General features: G+C 31.2%; 4 protein-coding genes across 4 annotated transcripts; 2 read left to right on the top strand and 2 right to left on the bottom strand.

Moving 5' to 3' along the window:
• Positions 1-2,993: 2,993 nt before the first annotated feature.
• LEU5 (coenzyme A transporter) lies at positions 2,994-4,022 on the top strand (the record flags this gene model as incomplete). The annotated part of the gene is made up of 1 exon (XM_071052322.1): positions 2,994-4,022. The coding sequence occupies one exon, from the start codon at positions 2,994-2,996 to the stop codon at positions 4,020-4,022; it is 1,029 nt and encodes a 342-aa protein (XP_070906943.1).
• Positions 4,023-4,225: 203 nt separating this feature from the next.
• TCD1 (tRNA threonylcarbamoyladenosine dehydratase) lies at positions 4,226-5,536 on the bottom strand (the record flags this gene model as incomplete). The annotated part of the gene is made up of 1 exon (XM_071052321.1): positions 4,226-5,536. The coding sequence occupies one exon, from the start codon at positions 5,534-5,536 to the stop codon at positions 4,226-4,228; it is 1,311 nt and encodes a 436-aa protein (XP_070906942.1).
• Positions 5,537-6,172: 636 nt separating this feature from the next.
• Positions 6,173-7,546, bottom strand: NEM1 (Nem1-Spo7 phosphatase catalytic subunit NEM1; the record flags this gene model as incomplete). The annotated part of the gene is made up of 1 exon (XM_071052320.1): positions 6,173-7,546. One exon carries the CDS (start codon positions 7,544-7,546, stop codon positions 6,173-6,175), a length of 1,374 nt encoding a protein of 457 aa, XP_070906941.1.
• Positions 7,547-8,671: 1,125 nt separating this feature from the next.
• On the top strand, positions 8,672-9,514 carry NAT4 (N-terminal L-serine N(alpha)-acetyltransferase NatD; the record flags this gene model as incomplete). Its single annotated transcript, XM_071052319.1, has 1 exon — positions 8,672-9,514. One exon carries the CDS (start codon positions 8,672-8,674, stop codon positions 9,512-9,514), a length of 843 nt encoding a protein of 280 aa, XP_070906940.1.
• Positions 9,515-20,390: the final 10,876 nt, after the last annotated feature.

Raw genomic sequence — 20,390 nt, 5'->3', positions numbered from 1 at the left:
GATCAAGAAAAAGTTTATTAGGATTATGTTAACGATGCTAACTATAAATAATGGAATTTTTATTGCCCCCCCTTGACTGTACTTTTTACAAATTATTTTGACTTTCTCTATGATTATAATAAAATTTACCCTTTCTTAAGAAGATCTTTATCCCTTGACACTTCGGAATCGCCAGACCCCTTTTATTAAAGTTCGCCTTAACTCTTTCAAAGTGTGATAACCTCGCCTAAACATAGGGTAACGAACCTTATTAGTTATTGAAATTAATCATTCACTGTGAATAATTCTCTACATTAAATAGCGTTTAAAAATTTCTCATAACTTAGTTAATGCAATATCTCATCAAATTATTTAATAAATACTGTTAAACTAGTTTTTAATACCCCACCTAATTGGTAGATGTAAATATCTATATAAACATCATGTACATATATATCATTATCATTTGTTTTTGTTACTCTGATAACGTAATCAATAATTACTGTTAAGAGGACTAGCACTATTTATGTTCGCATAATCTGTAATAATAAAACATGAACATAGAAAATTAACACATTAAAAGCATTTATGTTATAATATGAATATTTGCAGAAATACATGTGACACAAATTAATTTATCATTTTAATATAAATATAAATTATATGGTTATTGATTTTAAAAAATAAAGATAATTAATATTGGTCATGTATTCCGAAATGAAAATAACATTTAGGAAAACGATTTCTTCAATTTTTTTTTCCCGAGCACTACAGAATTTATTTTTTCTAAACATGAATTCGCCGTATATTTATCCGAGCTACATTTTACTGGGCTCTACTGAATTTAGAACAAAATTAAAAACGAGGATTATTATAATGATAGTAATCACATTTAGGTAGTTTATTCTTCCGTAAGTGCTGTTTTAGGTATATAGTATATGCATATATAGCCTAATTTTATTTTCGTTATACATTGGCAATAATGTCTTATTTTAATAGATATTTACATCATTTGTTTGAAGTTAAAGTCCTCCATTACTTTCTTTCTTCTTCAAGTTATTACTAGCACAATGTTCTAAGATGGGATTGGTACTTTCTTATTTAACTTGCCTTGGTCAAGAGTAGACACGATAGAAATCTATTTAGAGTTTCATATCTTTTACTAATGTAGAGTTATTGGGCTATTATAGGTGTTCAAATTATTTAAGCTACTTGTGTATGATATTAACCAATGAATTAAGAGTACGAAGAGAGAAAGAATGAAAAATCATATAATACGAAGAAAATAGCTAGGAAGGGATCTTATTATTCTATCGGAGATATCCATAGTACAATTAATTGTATTTTGGTTTAATAAACACTAGTTCTTATTATATATATATCAACTTACTGTTTTCTGATCATACTTTTCAGATAATATAAAAGACAACAACTATTTACTAATCCATAATGGTTTCAGTATGTATAGCAGGTAGATCGTAATCATCACCAAGTACCCAATTTGTCACTATGATCGAACATTATTACTAACCATCGTTTTTATGATGAATATCACGAACTATAGACTTACGTTACTAATTTATCTCATTAAAGGCAAAAACAGTTTGATTTGCCGATAAAATGTGTAATGTAAGTTAATATGTAGTGGTGAATACCGTTGAATTATTTAAAACCAGTACATCTCTAAACTAGCTGCTGCTCCAGGTTTCCACTTTGGTAAACTATCCGTTAAAAACCTTCTAACCTATACCCCAAACCTAATGCTATGGGGTGGTACCTCTCTGGTCGGAATTATGGTCTTTGTTGAAGGCTGGCCTCTATTCCAACAAACAATTTTCCAAAAAATTCCTATCTTTGGTTCCCACTGGGTTCACGAAATTCCACCTGAGGATAGAACACATTAGAAAAAATAGTAATATGAAAGTGAGGTCACACGTTATATAGCGCTCACCACATGCTGCCCATATTTCTTATTTTATTTTATTTGCATATATTCCTCATACTAACAAGAAGAAATGATTAAACATATAAGAGTTGAATTTGCAAAGCAAATCTTACATGTAGTGGTATTACATGTGATATACTATTATTAGGTTCTTTATGGATCCTGAATAGAGATGATTTTTGGATGCAGGAAAACACTTGTACTACTCAATCCTTAATTTCCTTGCCTCATAGATTGTCTGTTTTGAAACTTACTCTATCTAATCTTTTCTTCATTTACCCATTTCCAGTTTTAAATGATGATAGCCAAATTTGCTCTCACGACTACTCTTGTATAATCCAAAATTCAACTATTATTTTTATTTATTCTATAGTCTTTAAATATATTTATCTTTAACCGGAAATTTACATTCCTTATACCGCAGTACATTGTACAAACTACAGATATGACTAAATTCAACCGTACAGATTTAATGCATTTATAGTATAACCACAGTCTGTTGAATACTTCTACAATTTGCATATACTCATATTACGCACCACTTCGAGAAGCGTTTCCCTATGAAATATCTCCCAGTTAAAAGATTTGACTCTCTCCTGCGTGAAAAATACTACGAAGATCTGCCTCTCGAAGGAAAAATATTGGACTTGGAAAGGCTGTGATGAGGGAGAAGGGTGAGGGTGGATCTTCTCTTTTGTAGGGAGATATCACAAAAGATGGTGGATTAATTATAACTGTACATTTGAGATCAAAATAGAGTTTGAATATATGTTATTCCTATAAATATTTTAATAAGAAGGACTACCAAGATTAATTTTTTTTAATATATTCCAAATTTTTTTTTAAAAAAACGTCTGACTAAGTTAATACCAGTGATTTATATCAAATATTATTCCCTTAAAGGACTCTGGGATACCGGTATTAAAGACTGTTTAAAAAGAACCAGAGTGTAGATATAGTATTGTATTCTTGAGAGGAGCTGACAAAATTTTGTGGGGGAATCCAGAGAAAGGAGCTGATGACTAAGGAAGATGAAACTTCCGATAAAGAAAAATACTATAATACTAAAATGAAAGGTGATAACAAACATAAACCAATAGAAAGGAATTCTGTTGACTACGTAATAAGGTCTGGGATAGCAGGAGGTATATCAGGCTCATGCGCTAAGACTTTAATTGCGCCCCTGGATAGAATTAAAATTCTGTTCCAGACTTCAAATCCCCACTACACCAAGTATGCTGGATCGTTACGTGGTTTATTTGAAGCTGCCAGACATATCTGGATTAATGATGGCATACGAGGATTTTTCCAAGGGCACTCTGTTACACTAATAAGAATTTTCCCTTATGCAGCTGTAAAATTTGTGGCCTATGAGCAAATTAGAAGCATTTTAATTCCTTCAAAAGAATACGAAACCCATTGGAGAAGACTTGCTAGTGGATCTCTTGCAGGTCTTTGTAGTGTCTTTATAACATATCCACTTGACTTAACTAGAGTTAGGTTGGCATATGTTACTGAACATAAAAAAGTGAAATTAAGAGAAGTAATAAGAAAAATATACCAAGAACCAGCGTCAGAGAGCTTGACTTCTAAGCTTTATATACCAAATTGGTTTGCTCATTGGTGTAACTTTTATCGAGGCTATGTACCTACTGTTCTTGGAATGATTCCCTATGCCGGTGTATCATTTTTTGCCCACGACCTTATTCATGATATCATGAAACATTCGTTAATTACACCGTATGCTGTGAAAAAACTATCCAATAATGAAGAAAAAAATCGAAAAAGGCTTAATCAGAAAAGACCTTTGAATACTTGGGCAGAATTGGTCTCTGGTGGTCTTGCCGGTATTTTGTCTCAGACGGCAGCTTATCCATTCGAGATTATCAGAAGACGACTACAAGTAAGCACATTGAGTCCTAGGAAATTATATGATCACAAATTTCAATCTATTTCAAGTATAGCCTCGATAATATACAAAGAAAGAGGATGGAGAGGATTTTTTGTGGGGTTAAGTATTGGCTACATAAAGGTTACTCCAATGGTTGCATGTAGTTTCTTTGTTTACGAAAGAATGAAATGGCATCTAGGCATTTAAAGAGATTTCCTTCTAAAACTACATTACTTTTTTTGATGTAGCTTGAGTCGTCGTGATGTAACACGGCTTTGATCTCTAAATTTTTACTTGTACAGTATCATTATTCAAATGCATTTTTAATTTCTATTTATATATTAAATAGTCTAAACAATTGTCAATATTCTGTCCTTACATAATACAACGGAAATCTCGAGAGATTATTTTTATCTAAATTGTGAATAGTATCTTTCTTCTTCAAATCGTTTGTCAACAAGATCTAACACATCCTTTGAATAAACCTCTGATAATTCTCTACCACCATTCAAAACCTTCTCTTCGTGTTCTTTTTGTTCTTCCTTTGTCAAAAGAACGACGTTTTGCAAAGATACAGGTTTCGAAGGATCCCATTTAGATAATGTTAGTCTAGTAGAGAAACCACTTACAGGAGATTTTCCCCTAAAGACTTCTTCGACAATATAACCTACCTCTTTTAATGCAATTGGAACCCTTTGATCTGGCATGCCTATTCTAGTCATCTGACCTGCAAGTGATTGATAGATACCATCATATATCTTTATTCTATTCTTACCCTCAATCGGGTTCATTGGATAACCAGAAACCTTCGTCAAGATCCAGGTAGCTATTGTGAGGCCAAAGATACCTGGCATAGTACCAAGAACTGGTAAAATTCTTACTCTAAAATCTTTCAAAGCACTTAACTCATCCACTTTACCCTTGTTGTATTCTTCATCTGGTAGGGGAAGAAGCTTTGCCTTTCTAGGATCAGGCTTTTCAGCACTGAAAACAGTAGTGATACCTTTCGTAATGCCTCTCATTTTTAATCTTCTCCTAACCGACCTAGCTAGAGGATCTTCTTCGGTAGTTGTTAAATCACCAACATTGATTCTAGTAGGGTCACTCTTTGTTGAAGCACCCATAGATGAGATGACATCAATGTCTTGTTTGTAGACAAATTCAAGAAGGTCAACCTTAGTATCAATATTGTCGATACAATCAACGACTATAGTAGGTCTACCGCCGCCTAATATCAAACGTTCACCGTTTTCTTTATTCCATAATTCATTAATGGCCTCAATTTCACACCATGGTGCAATATTTGCCATATGAGACTTCAAGCAATCAACCTTCGAAACACCAACATCATCAAGATTAGCACAACTATGTCTATTTAAAGAACTTAAGGAAACTTGGTCAAAATCTATTACTCTAATCTTCTTGCAACCGGATCTGGTTAACATAGTAACAACCCATGACCCAACTCCACCAGCTCCAACAACCACGATGTATTGATCTTTGATCTTTTCCATACCATCTTCACCTAAAAAAGCATAATTTCTAGCAAGCTGTTCGCGAAACAGATTATCATCATATGCTCCCTTTAGCTTTCTTTTAGTTGGAACATTTTCATAATTTTTGCTCCGGGAATATGTGTTCCATACGATTTCGAGGCCCTTCACTGCTGCAACGGACAGGAAAGCTGTGGTAGCAATAATTTTCCAACTATCTCTTGTCATGATTTTATTCTATTTTTTTGATTATTCTGTTTTGTCAATCAACGTTAACCAAATAATATCCTTAAAATATATTATAATATTGATTTATCAAATGTTATAATGATGTTCTTATGTTGTTGACACTTCAGCTCATCGACTTTCGCATTTGAAAAAAAATTGAAAAAAAAAGAAGGAAAAAGAAAGAAAAAATTAAATGAAAACAGATGAAAAGCAAATGATAATTTTTCAACAGGAAAGCAGTTTTGCTTAGAATACCCCGGGCAGAGGTTCCGCAGTAGCTAATGGATCAGGCACCGATATTAAAAATACCTAATGATTCTTTCATGTATTTGTATTTTATGCGTTTCATTGTAGTCATCAGAGTAGTGCAATATACATTATTACTGTTTTCTTAATTGCATCTTGAAGAGCTTTGTTAACAATTTATAGAGGATTTTCTACTGCTTTAACATATAAACTTAGTTTTGGGTTGTAGTTTATTGCAGGAAAAAGCCATTAATCATACATATATGAATAAACACATCCATCAACCACGTTAACAATTATTAAGTCACCAGATAAACGAATGGAAAAGGACTAGCCTTCCGTAATTTTCCGACCTTCACAGCTATTAAATGTCTCTTTTTGGTAGAGGATTTATCCTAATTGAAACGCTTTTTCAGCATTCTTTAGTGATAGAACATTCCTTACATCAGTAGTATTTCGCAGAGCTTCTAAAAATGGTAAGAGATTTAGTAATTCGGTATCTGTTGGATCACTTATCCACCCCTCAACTTGTATTGCATTATCCACGTGCATAGCGTAACTGATGGGGCTATTATCGATTATTATAACATCAGTCAGAGGAATATTTCCATCTTTAGATTCTGAGTCTTTTATATTTCCAAGGTCCTTTATGTACCCTACTCCATCTCTCATTATGCAGTTATTTCTGTACATTCTTTGTGAGAATCTACCAGTAAAAGAGCTCTCTAACCAATCAATAACAGGATCGGCATATTCTTTCATAGAGGCTGTAAAAATGATAAGATTATACCATTTACAAACCTTAGACAGAAACAAGTCGCAGTATGGCCTCTTATGGACATAATAGAGAGTGGAAACACCGCTTATTGCAAATCGAACTTCGATTATATGAGCTTGTGATGAATTACTGTGGGTAGTTCCACGTGAAATAGAATGTATTAAAGTCTCATCAAGATCAATGACCAGAGTCTTCTTTTTGTTAGAATACAGGATAGATCGTGGAATAAGCTTCTTCGGAAATTGAAAACGTCCCATGCTCTTTGTTCCTAAAGTATTTGACATGTGTGACGGACTGCTGCCAACTTTTGAATTTTTATTTTTATTAGGGGTAGTTTGTTTAGCTGTGAGTAATGAACCCTTCACAGTGTCTTTCTGTAGTTCCATAACTTCTCCACTAGATAAATCATCCTCTATACTCTCATCAATAACGTTCAAGCTTCCTACGCCATTCTTTGTTATTTGAATTTCTTTCGAGGATGTTTGTCCTTTATCAACATCATGATGCTTCGCTACACGCCTTCTAACACTATGTTCTATTAAACTTAATGGAAAGGTCAGGACAAACCATATAAATATTATCGGTTTTATTAGAAGATAGTTTGGAAAGAATGTTATTATCGACCAAACAACAATAAAAAATTTCAAACCCCTAGTCATCTCGCCTGATATTGCGCTTTCAGAATTTTGTTTATCAATACCATCTGTCTTTGTAGACGTAACTATTGTATGTTCTTCCTTCTCAGAATTAGAGGAATCTTCACATGGACTTTCATGGATGCCTGGTGCACTATTTACAGATTTAGAATCGGTATCACTGGACTCTTCAGAAGTTTCCTCAAGTGGAAGTTTAGTATTAACAGCTATATCAACATTATCCAGTTTTATAGCTTTTTCTTCACGGCTAATCTTCTTTTGGGCTTTCTTCGACTTGATTCTGTCGAAGGGACCACACAGGTATTCATACGTATATGACAGCGCATTCATGAATGTTCAATATGTTGATAGAGTCTTAAAAAATTGTAGTGCAAACTAGCTAATAAAATGAAAAAACTTTCCTTACAGTCTATTGTGTAACACAGAATTATTCCAAAAGAACCCTAAACGAGTGAAAGATCAGTAATTAAATCGTACCTATGCGGACTAGAAAAAAAAACTTTCTGGGTCAGTCAAATTTCTATAGTTCTAATTAAACTAGTTTGACAAATATCAATCAATTCTTAAAAATATTTCACCGAGTACAAAATCTTTATTTAAAATGAAAAAAAAGGGTATATTTTATAAGTTACTTTTGATCTCCTTCTCTGGGGATTAAGCCACTGTTAACTTATATCTTTTGCCAAAATAAACCTAACACCCAGATTATAAATCACTGCGAGTGCTTGATGAATAACTTTCTGGTGCAGATGATGGTACAATAAACATCTAGATCATTTACTTAAGTACTATTGATAAAAATTTGGTGCCAAAATTTGGGCTTTTTTTTGTCCTTCGGTTCCTCCAAAGGAAAACCGAGTGTATCTCAAAAAATCGGTTTATTATCACATGCTGTTGAAAGAGATTAATAAAAATACGAGACCTTGTTAAACGTGTTGGTTTTGGCTGACTCTTAGAGACGGTTTTTATAAACAATATATATATATTATCTAGAGGAATTTAGCCAAGTAATTACTAATATCTTAAAAAGCCGTTGTGTAAGTGGAAAATGAAATGAGCTGTAATTGAAAGTTCCTTGTTTTTGTAATGCAAAAACGATAGTGCAACTACTTATAACTGTATTCTTTTCGATATCTTATAGTAATCTTACCACTACTATTTCCCAAATTAAAAGCTTATATAAATTGTTGGAATAAGATTCTAAAATAATTAAGTACAGGAAGCTTATATAACTCGAATTGATTTGCTAAACGTTAAAAAAAAATGAAAACAAAATGAATAAAAAAAAATTACATGAAAAATTAAAGCTTCATCAAGTTTTCCAGTATTAAAATTTAAAGTTATCCAGTACAAAATGGTAGATTCATGTTAATAAAGATATTCGAAATACAGTTTCATGAATTTTATAGTAGATGATTATGAGGAAAATAGACTGATTGGGTACAGAAGTTGACAATGTTTGAAAAATTTCTGAATTCAGTTATAAGTCACTTCCCGAGAGAAATAACTATTAACAGAGGTAATTCGGATTCATCTGACTTGCTTCTGCAGAGAAGAGTACTAGTTATCGATGGGTGTGACAATGCGGTGTCTTATGATTCGAAATTTCTTGACCATATCTTCCTTAAAACTGTTGATCCCAAAGGAATTGAAAATATGCTAAATTTATTTTTAGACATACTAGCTGACAATTTGGGCAAAAAATATGAAAGGGCCTCAAAAGAGATGTACGAAAATAACCGTCCCTGGACTGAGAATAAAATGGAGGAAATGAACTCTGAGGGATTGGTCTATGTTAGTTATTGGGATGACAATCAGCCATTGGTGTATCTGTCATTTATGTTAACAGAGGAAGAAGGATTGTGCATTGATAATGCGGATTCTATGTCCAGCGTTGTATTCCTCTATGAAATCCAGTTATTGGAACCAGTTAGAAGAAGAGGTTTAGGGAAACGTCTGATCGGAGATTACCTAAAAGAATGTTGTTCATACTTTGCCTATAGCCATGGTTCTGAATTAGAACATCCATTTGTTGGGATAGAACTCACAGTGTTTAGTGATAATTCTGCTGCTCTAGCTCTATATCATTCATTAGGCATGGAAAAGACTCCTAATTCACCTGTAGATAAATCTTTAAACTTACGTCCCAGAACGATTACACGAACCTCTGCAAATAGACTGAATAGAAGTCCCACAGAAGGCCAAATTAAAAGAACGATGATTAAGAAACCGCTTTATTACTTATATTTGATGAGAATTGATGATTTCAATCCTAATATGAATAAAGAGTCTACGTAACAGATATATTTGTAGTATCTAGCATATATAGGTATCGTAAACAAATCCTATAATTTACAGCTAAAATTATCATTAAAAACAGATATATTTTTCTGTTAACCAACACAATGAAACAATTGTAATTAAATAAACGAATGTGTCTAAAGAAGGACTAATTTCATATTCCAAAAAAAAAAACTTCTACTATATATATATATAGTAGAAGAATTTTCTGACCAATTTTCTAACCAGTCTTTCTTCTATCTCTTTTAAATTAATATAACCCTGAACTATTGTATGAATATTACTTTAATTCCATAGAGTGCCTATCATAGTTCTTGTATCTGTGAACTTTCTTTTAAACACTCACTTAAAAATCTGACATATAGAAAAATTCTCAACCCGCCACTAGCGTTAAGGTCACTGTCTAGAATGATAGGTAATTTAAATATCAATGTTCATTACTATGGTATTGCTGCAATTTTTTACCAGTACAGTTCTACTCAGAATGACTTTACAAAAGAAGCTAATATTACGTATAACAGTAAGCAAGGGAAGTATTACTTGAAATATATATATTACTCTAGCTTGTAAACAAATTCCGGTCTAATATTTACAATTGCTACTTTATCATCAGATACTTTTTTAGTATTATTCTATTGAAGTCTCGCCATTCATAGCTACGCTTAGGCCGCCTCTGTGAGAACGATCATAGTAGGAAACCGTTGGAATACGTCAATAATCTTGGAAGGAAAAGAAATAGTTAGTTATTAGTCAATATTATGAATACTTTCAAATTTTTGAAAAGAAAAAAAATACCTAATCTTACGTATACTGATGTAATAAATAATAATGATCAAAGTAAGCATTTTCTTTTTTTACGCTCAATTTTATCAAAGTACTAAAGTAGAAACCTTAATCATGTGATAATTTACTTAGATTGAATATTTATAGAATAGATTGAATTTCGCGAGCCAATTATTTATAATGTGTCCTCTTGAATTCACGGAGTAAACCATTTCAAGAAGTAAATTCAGCTATTTAACTGTAACTTTGACGCCGTCTTTTTCCCTAAATTACATTCCACTAATAATAAAGTGACATCATAAATTACTCATAAGGACAAGTTAAAGAACTTACTATATCCTGCACCATTCTTAGAGTTATGGTAGCGTCTGTTCACCTATCTTAAGTGAGCTATTTAACAGAAAAAATACCCTAGCTGATTGTATGTAAAAGTTATCTTTTTTACTGTACTATCTCGCAAACAAGCTTTATCATTCGAATTTGAGTTATTACATATCAAGGGATGATCAGAATATCATTAATGTTAATGAACTTTCAGTATTTCATGAACTAGCAGATAACTGATGTCAAGGGTTTATCTATTATTTGTGCATTTACTTGAAACTTCCAATTTGTACTCCTATAGTTCAGATATGATAATTCCTAGAAACACACTATGAAATTTAGCTATATATATCTTTTTTTGTCGATGGAAGAGAAACTGTCAACTTTCGAGTATTCTTACTACTCTATTACTATTTAGACAGGAACAAGACCTAAGCTTCCATAAAACCGAGAACTAGAGATCTAAAAGTACGAACATTTCAACTACTTGATGTATAACCTATACAAACTGAGTTTAAGACTCACACATAAAACCGACAAAAACATTTTTTAACATTATTTAACCAAAAAGTAAAGCTTTTTATCCTTTCTTTACAATTTTAGATAGGTACAGGTAAATGTATAAGTCCAGAACCTATCCACCCTTAAATTAATTCACATTCTATTAAAATTCATTTTCCTCTTGTCTCAGTCAGGCAGATTAATTTGTACAGGGTATTCATTTAAGACCGAAAGCCTTCGAGGGTCTGGAACAAAAAGATAATCTAAAAAGTTTTGTCCCTAAATTTAAGTTTCTAAATTTTATTTTAGACAATTCCAAAATAAGCTTATTCGATTTTACTCTATACCCCTCCAATCTTTTCAGCGTTATTTTTCTTCTCTCGGAAGAGCCCCGCACAGATGCACCGAGTTCTTAAGCTGAGGTAATTTAACACTAGTTAAAAATCAAACGTAGACAAAACACAACAAAAACGAAACAAGCATAAGGACATGTAAATCTTTATTTCTTATTATACTCAAAACTCAAATAGGGAGACAGCTTGCTTCAGTGAGACAGCATGTTCTATGAGTGTGCAAGGTTATCAGTTGCATATATTTGTGTGTTTTGCGATCTTTACTAAAATATGCTTTTTTGTATCTTTCAAGACTTTTTTTTTTGATAGATTTTTCTTTAGAGTAGGATTATCGGCCTCCTAACTGTTAGCTTTTATTTCTGAATAGTCTAATGTGTCCTCTAGTTTTTTAAATAAAGCCCAAATGCGCACCTAAAAAAATATCCAGATTATCGGGGTTTTCCTTCAATCAAAAGTTTTAGAAATTCTGTACCTAAAACAAATATTAACTTGGGTTCTAGATCCCTTGTCTCTCCTATCCAATCCCTAAACTGAAACTTAAATATGGGTTTCATTGGTAGGTATGGCTTAAGGCACCTTTCTGTAGATGAATATAATCGCTATTAGAACACTCATTCTTGTATTGCTTTAAGAATTTGACCCCCTTTGACTACTAAATGTTACCTGAAAAAGTCAGCAAACAAGCTGACGTCACCACTTAGTACTGCAGTTCAATTTCTATTTATATGCTATCCTTTTTACTGACCTAAGAAAGCTTAGTGTTCCAAGCAGATCTTGATATTTTTCAATCGATTTGATAGAATTATTATCGATCACCTCAACAAAACTATGTAAACAGCAAGTTCATTCTAATAAATGAGATCTACATCCTTTTTTAATTGGCTATTACATCAAGACTCGATAGGCATTACTTCAACAATATTCCACAACTTTTTGTTATAATTTTTACAATTTCCTATGACATTGAAATATTACTATATTCTCAAATATATCATGTAGGAATCTACACTCCTTATTTACCATTATGATAATCTGAAAAAAGTTACACTTTTTTTTCTATAATTTCTAATTAAGTTTTTATTCCTATATCTTGGACCTATCATGTAGGAAATACATCTTACTTCTCCAGGAAAGCTAATAGGACTAAGTCGGGAATTCAATAAAGAAAAAAAAATTACACGATCTTTTACTAATTTTGTGCAATTTCTTTACTGTTATCTCCTCTATTTAATTCCGGTTATACTAGCTTATATAGTTAATAACAATACAAAAAAAAAAGAAAGTGAAAAGACGCCCAACACTATAGAATTTGTATGTAAATTTATGTACACATATTCATAAGCCCTATTGTTTTTCCTTCTTGCAGTAGTATTTTTATTTTTCCGCAGTTAAGTTAGTTTTGCTATGAAAGTCAAAATTGCGTCATATAATATCAAGAATATCAAAACAATTATTAAGAATATGTCAACTAGTTATTGATCTTTTCTTATTTATGAATACCTGAAATTTTGTACCACGGAGATAATTATAAACTTAGTTTCCTGCCTTAACATCTTAACTCATAATTTCATTGTTAACTTTGGGCTTGATGCTTTCCGAGGATACAAGATTTTCATTACATCATCTAGGGATAGTTGTCTACAATATTCGTCAGATGAAAATCTCAGTACAAAATTATACTATTCAAAGGAAAAAAAATATAGATGCAAACATTTACAAAAATCTACAAATTCGCGCTAGAACAACATTATGTACTAACTTCATTTAGTATGCATAAGTGGACAGTTTTTTCATCCGTAGTGTTAGATTTAATTTGAAAATGTCTTTTCTTTAAAAAAAAAAGATGAGATTTAGCTTTTTGCTATCATCATATGTGTAAGCAAAGAAAAAATATTCATCATATTCCAGTTAGGAAAAAGAAAATCCATAGAAATCAAAAAATACAACCGCGGCAGCGTGGGATAAAAAATGGAACTCACTGAAATGTACCTGTATCTTAATTAGTGATATTGCTCGGATGAGGGAACAATGGGAAAAGAAATAGTGGAAAAAGAAAGCCTGGTTTTCTTACTTTCTTTTTTGTATGTATGTCGTCTATATTTTGTGTGAAAGAAGTAATTATTCGTCAACTTTCGATTTCCCCCACTTTCGATTTTATTCGGGTAAAATAGTTTTCACTTTAGTTTAAAAAATATATATGTACACAGACGGTGCCGTTAAAATCAATTGAAATATAAACCGCAAAAGAACTGTGCACGGGGAATAGTGGATTTACGGATCCACTTTTCCGAGCTTATAAAAAGCAAAAAACAACAAAAAAACACCAATATGTACTAGCATCACAGTTCTTCATTCTATTCCCCTTACTCTCTTTCATGTATCTCTTAGCCTGTATTTTACGGTAGAAGCAGTTGAGAAATGGTTAAAAAAAAAGCAAAAAAGAAAAGACTCGTATGAACTAAAAACTGAAACAAATTAATCAATAATATCTTAGTAACAAAAATTGTGTAAAGAATGTTGGATTATTATCCAACATTCTTCCTACGGAAGTTTATTGTAGAATTTAATCGAACAAAAACAAAACACTAAAAATTTATTCAATTAAAGAAAAAAGTTAAGATTTCGCCACTGTAGGTGGCATTACAGTTTTTCTTTTTTTTATTTTTTTCTTGACTGTTTTTTTTTTTTCTTAAATAAGTCCAACAAACATATGTAGGACCTTTCCCTCCCCCCTTTTTTTTTTTCTTTATCTTCTTCAATATCTCCCACCCTCAATTCAATATCTCCCACGAATTTTGATAGCTAGATTTGTTTTTTACAGTGCTTTCTGGGAGAAGAGATTTAATAATAAGGTTCAAGGGTAAAGACAAATACAAGGGGAAAGAAGAAAACCGGTAAATACATGGGAGAGAAAAAGAAAGAGGTATGTATTTTTTTCGGCTTTTGGGAAGCTTTCTAGTGAAAAAATTTACGGCTACATGCTTCAGAAGGAAAATAACCCACTTCGTCCAGATTAGCTTTGTTTACTCAAAAAAGAGATCAGGAATTCTCTGTAAATGGTAAGGAGAAACAGGGCACAGACGCCGGGCAGCGCTCAACCAAAAAAAATTAAAGATTAAGGGTCGAGTAGGATGCTGTAATATCCCGTAGGGAGCGTCCTCGTTGGATAGAAGAGATATGGATAAAATTAGTCGAGAACATATTAAGAACAACCATGTTTATAAGGTTTCTACTGCAAGCGTAGAGCAGTCAGCGCGATATAAAAAGACTTTTCTTTATTTAAATTACATTCTTTCGGATTTTACATTTTGTTTCAGATTTCAATTAATGCTATAATAATCGATGCTTTTTGTCCAGTTATAGTAAAAGAAAAACAATTCACTAATATCTTTTTCTTTTTTGTCTATTTTTTTATATCTTTTCTATTTGAATAATTCCCATTACTAATTCATTATTCTCAGTTTGCTGCTAACAAGTATTTTTATTATTTACATTCTTAATAATCATATCGAAGAGCAATCAATAATACGAAATATACAAAAAAATAGCTTATGCTGTCTATAAGATTTGGTTCAGAAATGCGTATACTACTAATAAACTTTGGGTTTAATAGCGAGAAAGAAATTAGTAAACAAATTCTAATATAGACTAACTCCAATACCCATCGCCAAAAAAAAGTACATTGTCTAAAATTTACTCCAAGTGTCTATAAATGCTCTGAAATAACCGTAATAACCTCAGGCATTGTTCCTCATTGGTTTTTGGTGTTTTTGGAAATAATGGAGAACAATGAAAATAAAAAAGAAACTGCACTAAAGCCGAAATTTCGTTCATTATGGTCATAAATGATGTCCTCTTGAATTTCTTATATTTTATAGTATCTTTTTTGTTGCCCCTCTTTTTTTTTGTCTTAACCATTTTTTCTTAAATAAGCTCCATTATTCTTCTCACTTCCTGACTACGTATCTTTTAATCCACATTTTTCAGCCTCCCTTCCATGTAAATGCCCATTGTTGTCCTTATATGCTACCATTATTCCTTAGAATAATTATTACCAATATCGGTTGACAATGGTTTATATTGACAAGACCGGTAAAAAAAGGAGAAGGATAATGGACATATCACAGGCAATATGGACATTTCATTTGTATTAAAGAATTTACTTCGTCAACTGAGACTTAACCTACGACTCCTTTTCTTTATCTCCCCAAGGAATTTTTTTTTTTGTACTAGCTTTCTTTAAACGACATAACATTTTCTAATGAATTCAATGAAAATATAGCTTTAATTTGCTTTTTCTTTTTTCTGTATAAGCAAAAATTTTATCTTCCTTCTTCACTTTCAGTGAATAGAAATGCAAATCATTTTCAAGAGAAGAAACAACGTACAAAGTCATAATAAGTGCATTGATATGATAAAGGAGCTTAATTTTCTTGCACTAAGAAAAACGTGCATATAGACCAGAATTTTTTTCTCCCTGCCATTGTAGCTCATAATGACTTAATTCAAATTCCTATTTAACGTCTGACAAAGCATATTTTTTCCCATTAAATTGAACAAAGGGAACATCGGCTCTTGTTTAAATCCGTCACATAGTTAAAAAAACATAATACTAAAATGGACTAAAGTGACCATGCTTATTACAGTTTAGTGTTTTATTCTCAGTAACGATGTTACAATCTTGTGATTCTAACCGTAGCAACTCAACTAAATAATTTACGACAGATAAATCGAACAAATTAGAAGACTAAAGGACCTTTTCTATCGTAAAATTGTGAACTATATGGAAATCCATACATAAGAAAAAGGAGATTGAGCGGTTTTATTTTTGTAAAAAAAAAAAGTAAGAAAATTGATAGAACCTATGAGCATCAAGGAAAAATAAACGATATTGGAAACTCTTGGCTAACTTTTTTATCTTCTCTCCCTTAATGATGCTTCTACATTTAGCAATATGATTTTATACTTTATTATGAGAAATTGCGTACCAGCTTTGCTCAAAAGATATTAAAAAAAAAGCCCTGCCAATCGTATCTCCCCTCAAATATGTTTGTTTATTACTTGTTTTCTTTCTGGTTCTATCTATATATCTTAGTAGATACAATACTGATTAAGTGGTCCAGACAAGAGTTTTTTTACCCTAATTGTTCGAGTCACTGTTTAAAACTAGTATAGGAAAGGAAATAAGACACATACTACATCATAGTAAGGAAAATCCTTTTTTTCAGTTTCACAAAATCCTATACGGATTCTCGGAATTTAGCATTACGTAGTTGCGCATATTTCCGTGAGATAAATTTCTTTTTATATACTCTTTCTTTATTGAAAGAACTCTTTCCGCTCACCCTAGAAAGATTCTTTTTATTTTATCTTTGTTTGCTTGAGATTTTCAGCAAAAAAAATGATAAAGTAAGAAATTAAACTTAAATTTATTGAAGGTAAGCTGAAAAGGGACATAAAAACAAACTTTTTACTTGCCACGTCTTTACATTATGACTGTATTAAGGTAAAAAGAGCAGGTGACATTTGTCCAGGCAAAAGAGGAGAATTCTGGACCGTCCAAAAGAGTAAAAAACGAAAGAGAACAAAAAAAAAGTCAAGGAGTTTATGATAGACGATAGAGAAAAGGCAATATTTTCAATCAAACGGTTTTCTTTGCATAAACAGAAACATTGAAGCTTAAAAATAATAATTGAAAAACACACATACTATAGGGACATTTTAACAGGAAAACAACAATAAAAGAAGGTTATTGATTCAAAATACATCGTATGATATAAAATCGTGGCGGAGGTAGTTCCTTTTCTTAATATCCCTCCTTCTGAGTGGAAAGTCCTTGACTCCTGTAAGTTGCTCGTGGGGAGAATTAAAAAAAAGCTTTTTTTTTTATTTTTTATTTTTTATTTTTTTTTTGATTTGTACTAACCCACATTACCAGTTAGAGAAAAAATGTTGTTCAAAGAGGAAATAAAAGAAAGCAAGCAAGATGAACACGTCCATACGAACACACACACTGAGAAAAAAAGAAATAGTATCAGGAAGAAAACTAAAATTGCGTAATGGGAAGATTCAAAAATAATCGAAGAAAGAAAAAAAAAGAAAAAAAAATGAAAGTTCTGTTCATCCTATTCTTTACCTTCAATATCGTACTACTCGGCCTACACTTCAACTTTCCATTATATGGACGCGGCTAATTCCCTACAGAGAAATAGTTATCATGAGCTAAAAATACAGTAATAATTCTTGTTCGCTTTTCGATTTGGTTTCTGCAAGCCTCCGCCTCTTAGCCACCCCCCTTAATCTACTTGTTCTATTGGTTTTTTCTTTTTTTGGTTTTGTTTTTTATCTTTATTTTAGTTAATATCCCTCTCTCTATAATCGTCATTTTCCCCACTTTTTCTTTTTCTTCACTACTTTGGTGCAAGTACTAATCTGTAGCTTATTCCATCACCCCTCCTCGCTAAACAACAACAACAAAAAAATAAATAAAAAAGGATAGCTTTCCCTTGATTAATAGGTACATCATAATGTCTTGGTCTTGCTTAATAGGATTTGCTTTTTTTAAATTCAAAAATTTCCCTCTTTAGTCTGTTTTCTATGTACTTCTCGGAGGAGGAGTTATCAATGATCTTTTTGTTCGAGATCCTACGTACTTTAACAACAAAGTTGATCTGTCTTTGAAGGGTAAATACATGTTTCCTTTTTTAAAAATTTAATTTTTTGCTTTTTTTTTTTTACTTTTTTTTTACTTTTTTTCTGGCAAATTTTGGTAGGCTTCATTGATTGCTGTCTTATTTGTAGTTTTGTGTCTTTTTTTTTGATTAACTTTCTTTCTTCTTCGATTGATTTTATTCTAATTTTGGGAATATTCGCAATTTAACACAATTTTGAATAGTACGCAGAAAAATAAAGGTAGGAATGGTGATATTTGATTGTTGCGTACTTGATTATTATCCCAACTAACAGATTCCCCTACCAATTATCTTATAGCGTTCTTTTCTTACATATAATTGTCAATTTTTTTATTCTTTAAGCTTCCTACATCAATTTTAATGAGAAAGAGGATATACACTTACCCACTAAATCCAAAATTTGTACTTCCACTATTCAACAGAGACATAGTAGTAATAAAATAAAAATACACATAAAGAGTGTATAATATTGAACTATACCAAAAAAAAAAGCCAATACTTGAAGAAAAACCTTTCTCTCTCCTACAATTTATTAGAGAAAAGAGATACATATACAAAAAAGCAAACAACAATAGCGTCGATCAGTATTCTTTTTATTTTTTTCTTTTATTTATTTTGTTTTCCTCACGGTGCCATTTACTTTAAAAAAAAATAAAAAAAAAAAAATAAACTTACAAATCTCTACTTTATCTCATATGCTTTTACCAGGATACCGTTTAATTAATTCCCTCTAAAAGAAAGGAACAAAAGGGGAAACAAACATTAAATATACAACAATTTTTAAACAATTTTTCTACCGTTGGTCCCTAGTTATAGTCCATTCCATATTAAATCTAATTTTTTTTTTTGCTTCGTCTTAATCCGAAGCATTATATATCAATTAAAGATTTTAAACCAAGCATCCTTTTTTTTTCTTATTTTATTTTCTTGATTTTGAAGAATTTTTTTTCTTTATTATTCAAACTTAAGAAAAGTTAGTTTTTATTTCTACTTTTTATCCGTCTCTAAAATAACAACACTTTAAATCCTTTTAAAACAAACAAGAAAAAAACCATTTTCCTATTCATCATTAAAAAAAGGTTATATAACGGATTAATTTATCACATTATTAAGACCCAGGAGATTCTAAACACAGCGACGACAAAAACAACAACATAATTCCAAACTAACTTTGTTAATAGGTGGCCATTCATATTAGAATCACAAACATCCCTAATCCCAACAAACCAATAGAATCGATAATTGGTTTCGACCATTATTAATTAAAATCCATTGTTTTTTTTCTACTCCACAAAAAAAAAGACCTAATACTACTTACCAGTCAAGGAACACATAAAAAAATCCAGTGTTCAGGGAATATTCTTTAGATATCATAGTGAGGTTTTGTTAGAATAGAAAATAATATCTTAAGTTTTATTGTAAAAATCATCACTACTAGAACCTACTTATTTTTTTCCATTCTCAAGTACAAAAATTAAGGTTCTAAGTAAAAAAAAATAAAACAGGACTGATATAAACTTTTTTTATACAAGAAAAAAACAAATAATAAGAAGTATTAATCTGATTTCTTCTTTTATTTTATTTTTATCTTGTTGCTCCTCTAAAGGTATATATTAAATTACAATCGCCTTTTGCTTTGGTTTTCGCCATTTGGATAGACTATAAGTTTAGAAGTGGCACGGACAGACACTTACAGCATATTAATTTAGATCCAATTTTTAATTAAGAGGGGAGACTTTCTAATTTTTTCTTTTTTCTTCTTATTTTTCTTTTTATTTTGCCGGTTGTGTTTTATTAAATCTTTGATAAGAATCTCAAACGTTAAACTTTAGAAGACATCAAAAAAATTTAAGATCATAAACAGAAAAGTAAACAACTACACGGGATTTCTGGACTTTCATTCCCAATTTTGATAAAAACAATTTAGCTTTTATTTTTCATCAGTTGAAAGTAAGAGTTTGAACAAAACAAAACAAATATTCGTGGTTACAACCAATTCTAATTAATTCGAGTTATTGTTTTTTTTTGTATTTTTTTTCTTTCATTAAGAGTCCACAAAAATAGTGCTGTTTTCATTATAATTTTTAGAGGCGCCATCCATTACATGGTTATAAAGAGAGCCTTAGATCTAATATTATTTTATCCAATTTAAGCACATATAGCATATATCAACAATAAAGTGATAATTCCCAGCTTTAGAGATCGACCTGTAAAGTAATA

Source organism: Nakaseomyces bracarensis (assembly GCF_045282275.1).
Source record: "Nakaseomyces bracarensis strain CBM3 chromosome Unknown Scaff8_0, whole genome shotgun sequence".
NCBI lineage: Eukaryota > Fungi > Ascomycota > Saccharomycetes > Saccharomycetales > Saccharomycetaceae > Nakaseomyces > Nakaseomyces bracarensis.
Note: the sequence above shows the minus strand (reverse complement) of the source record. Positions and strands in the feature narration are given on the sequence as shown.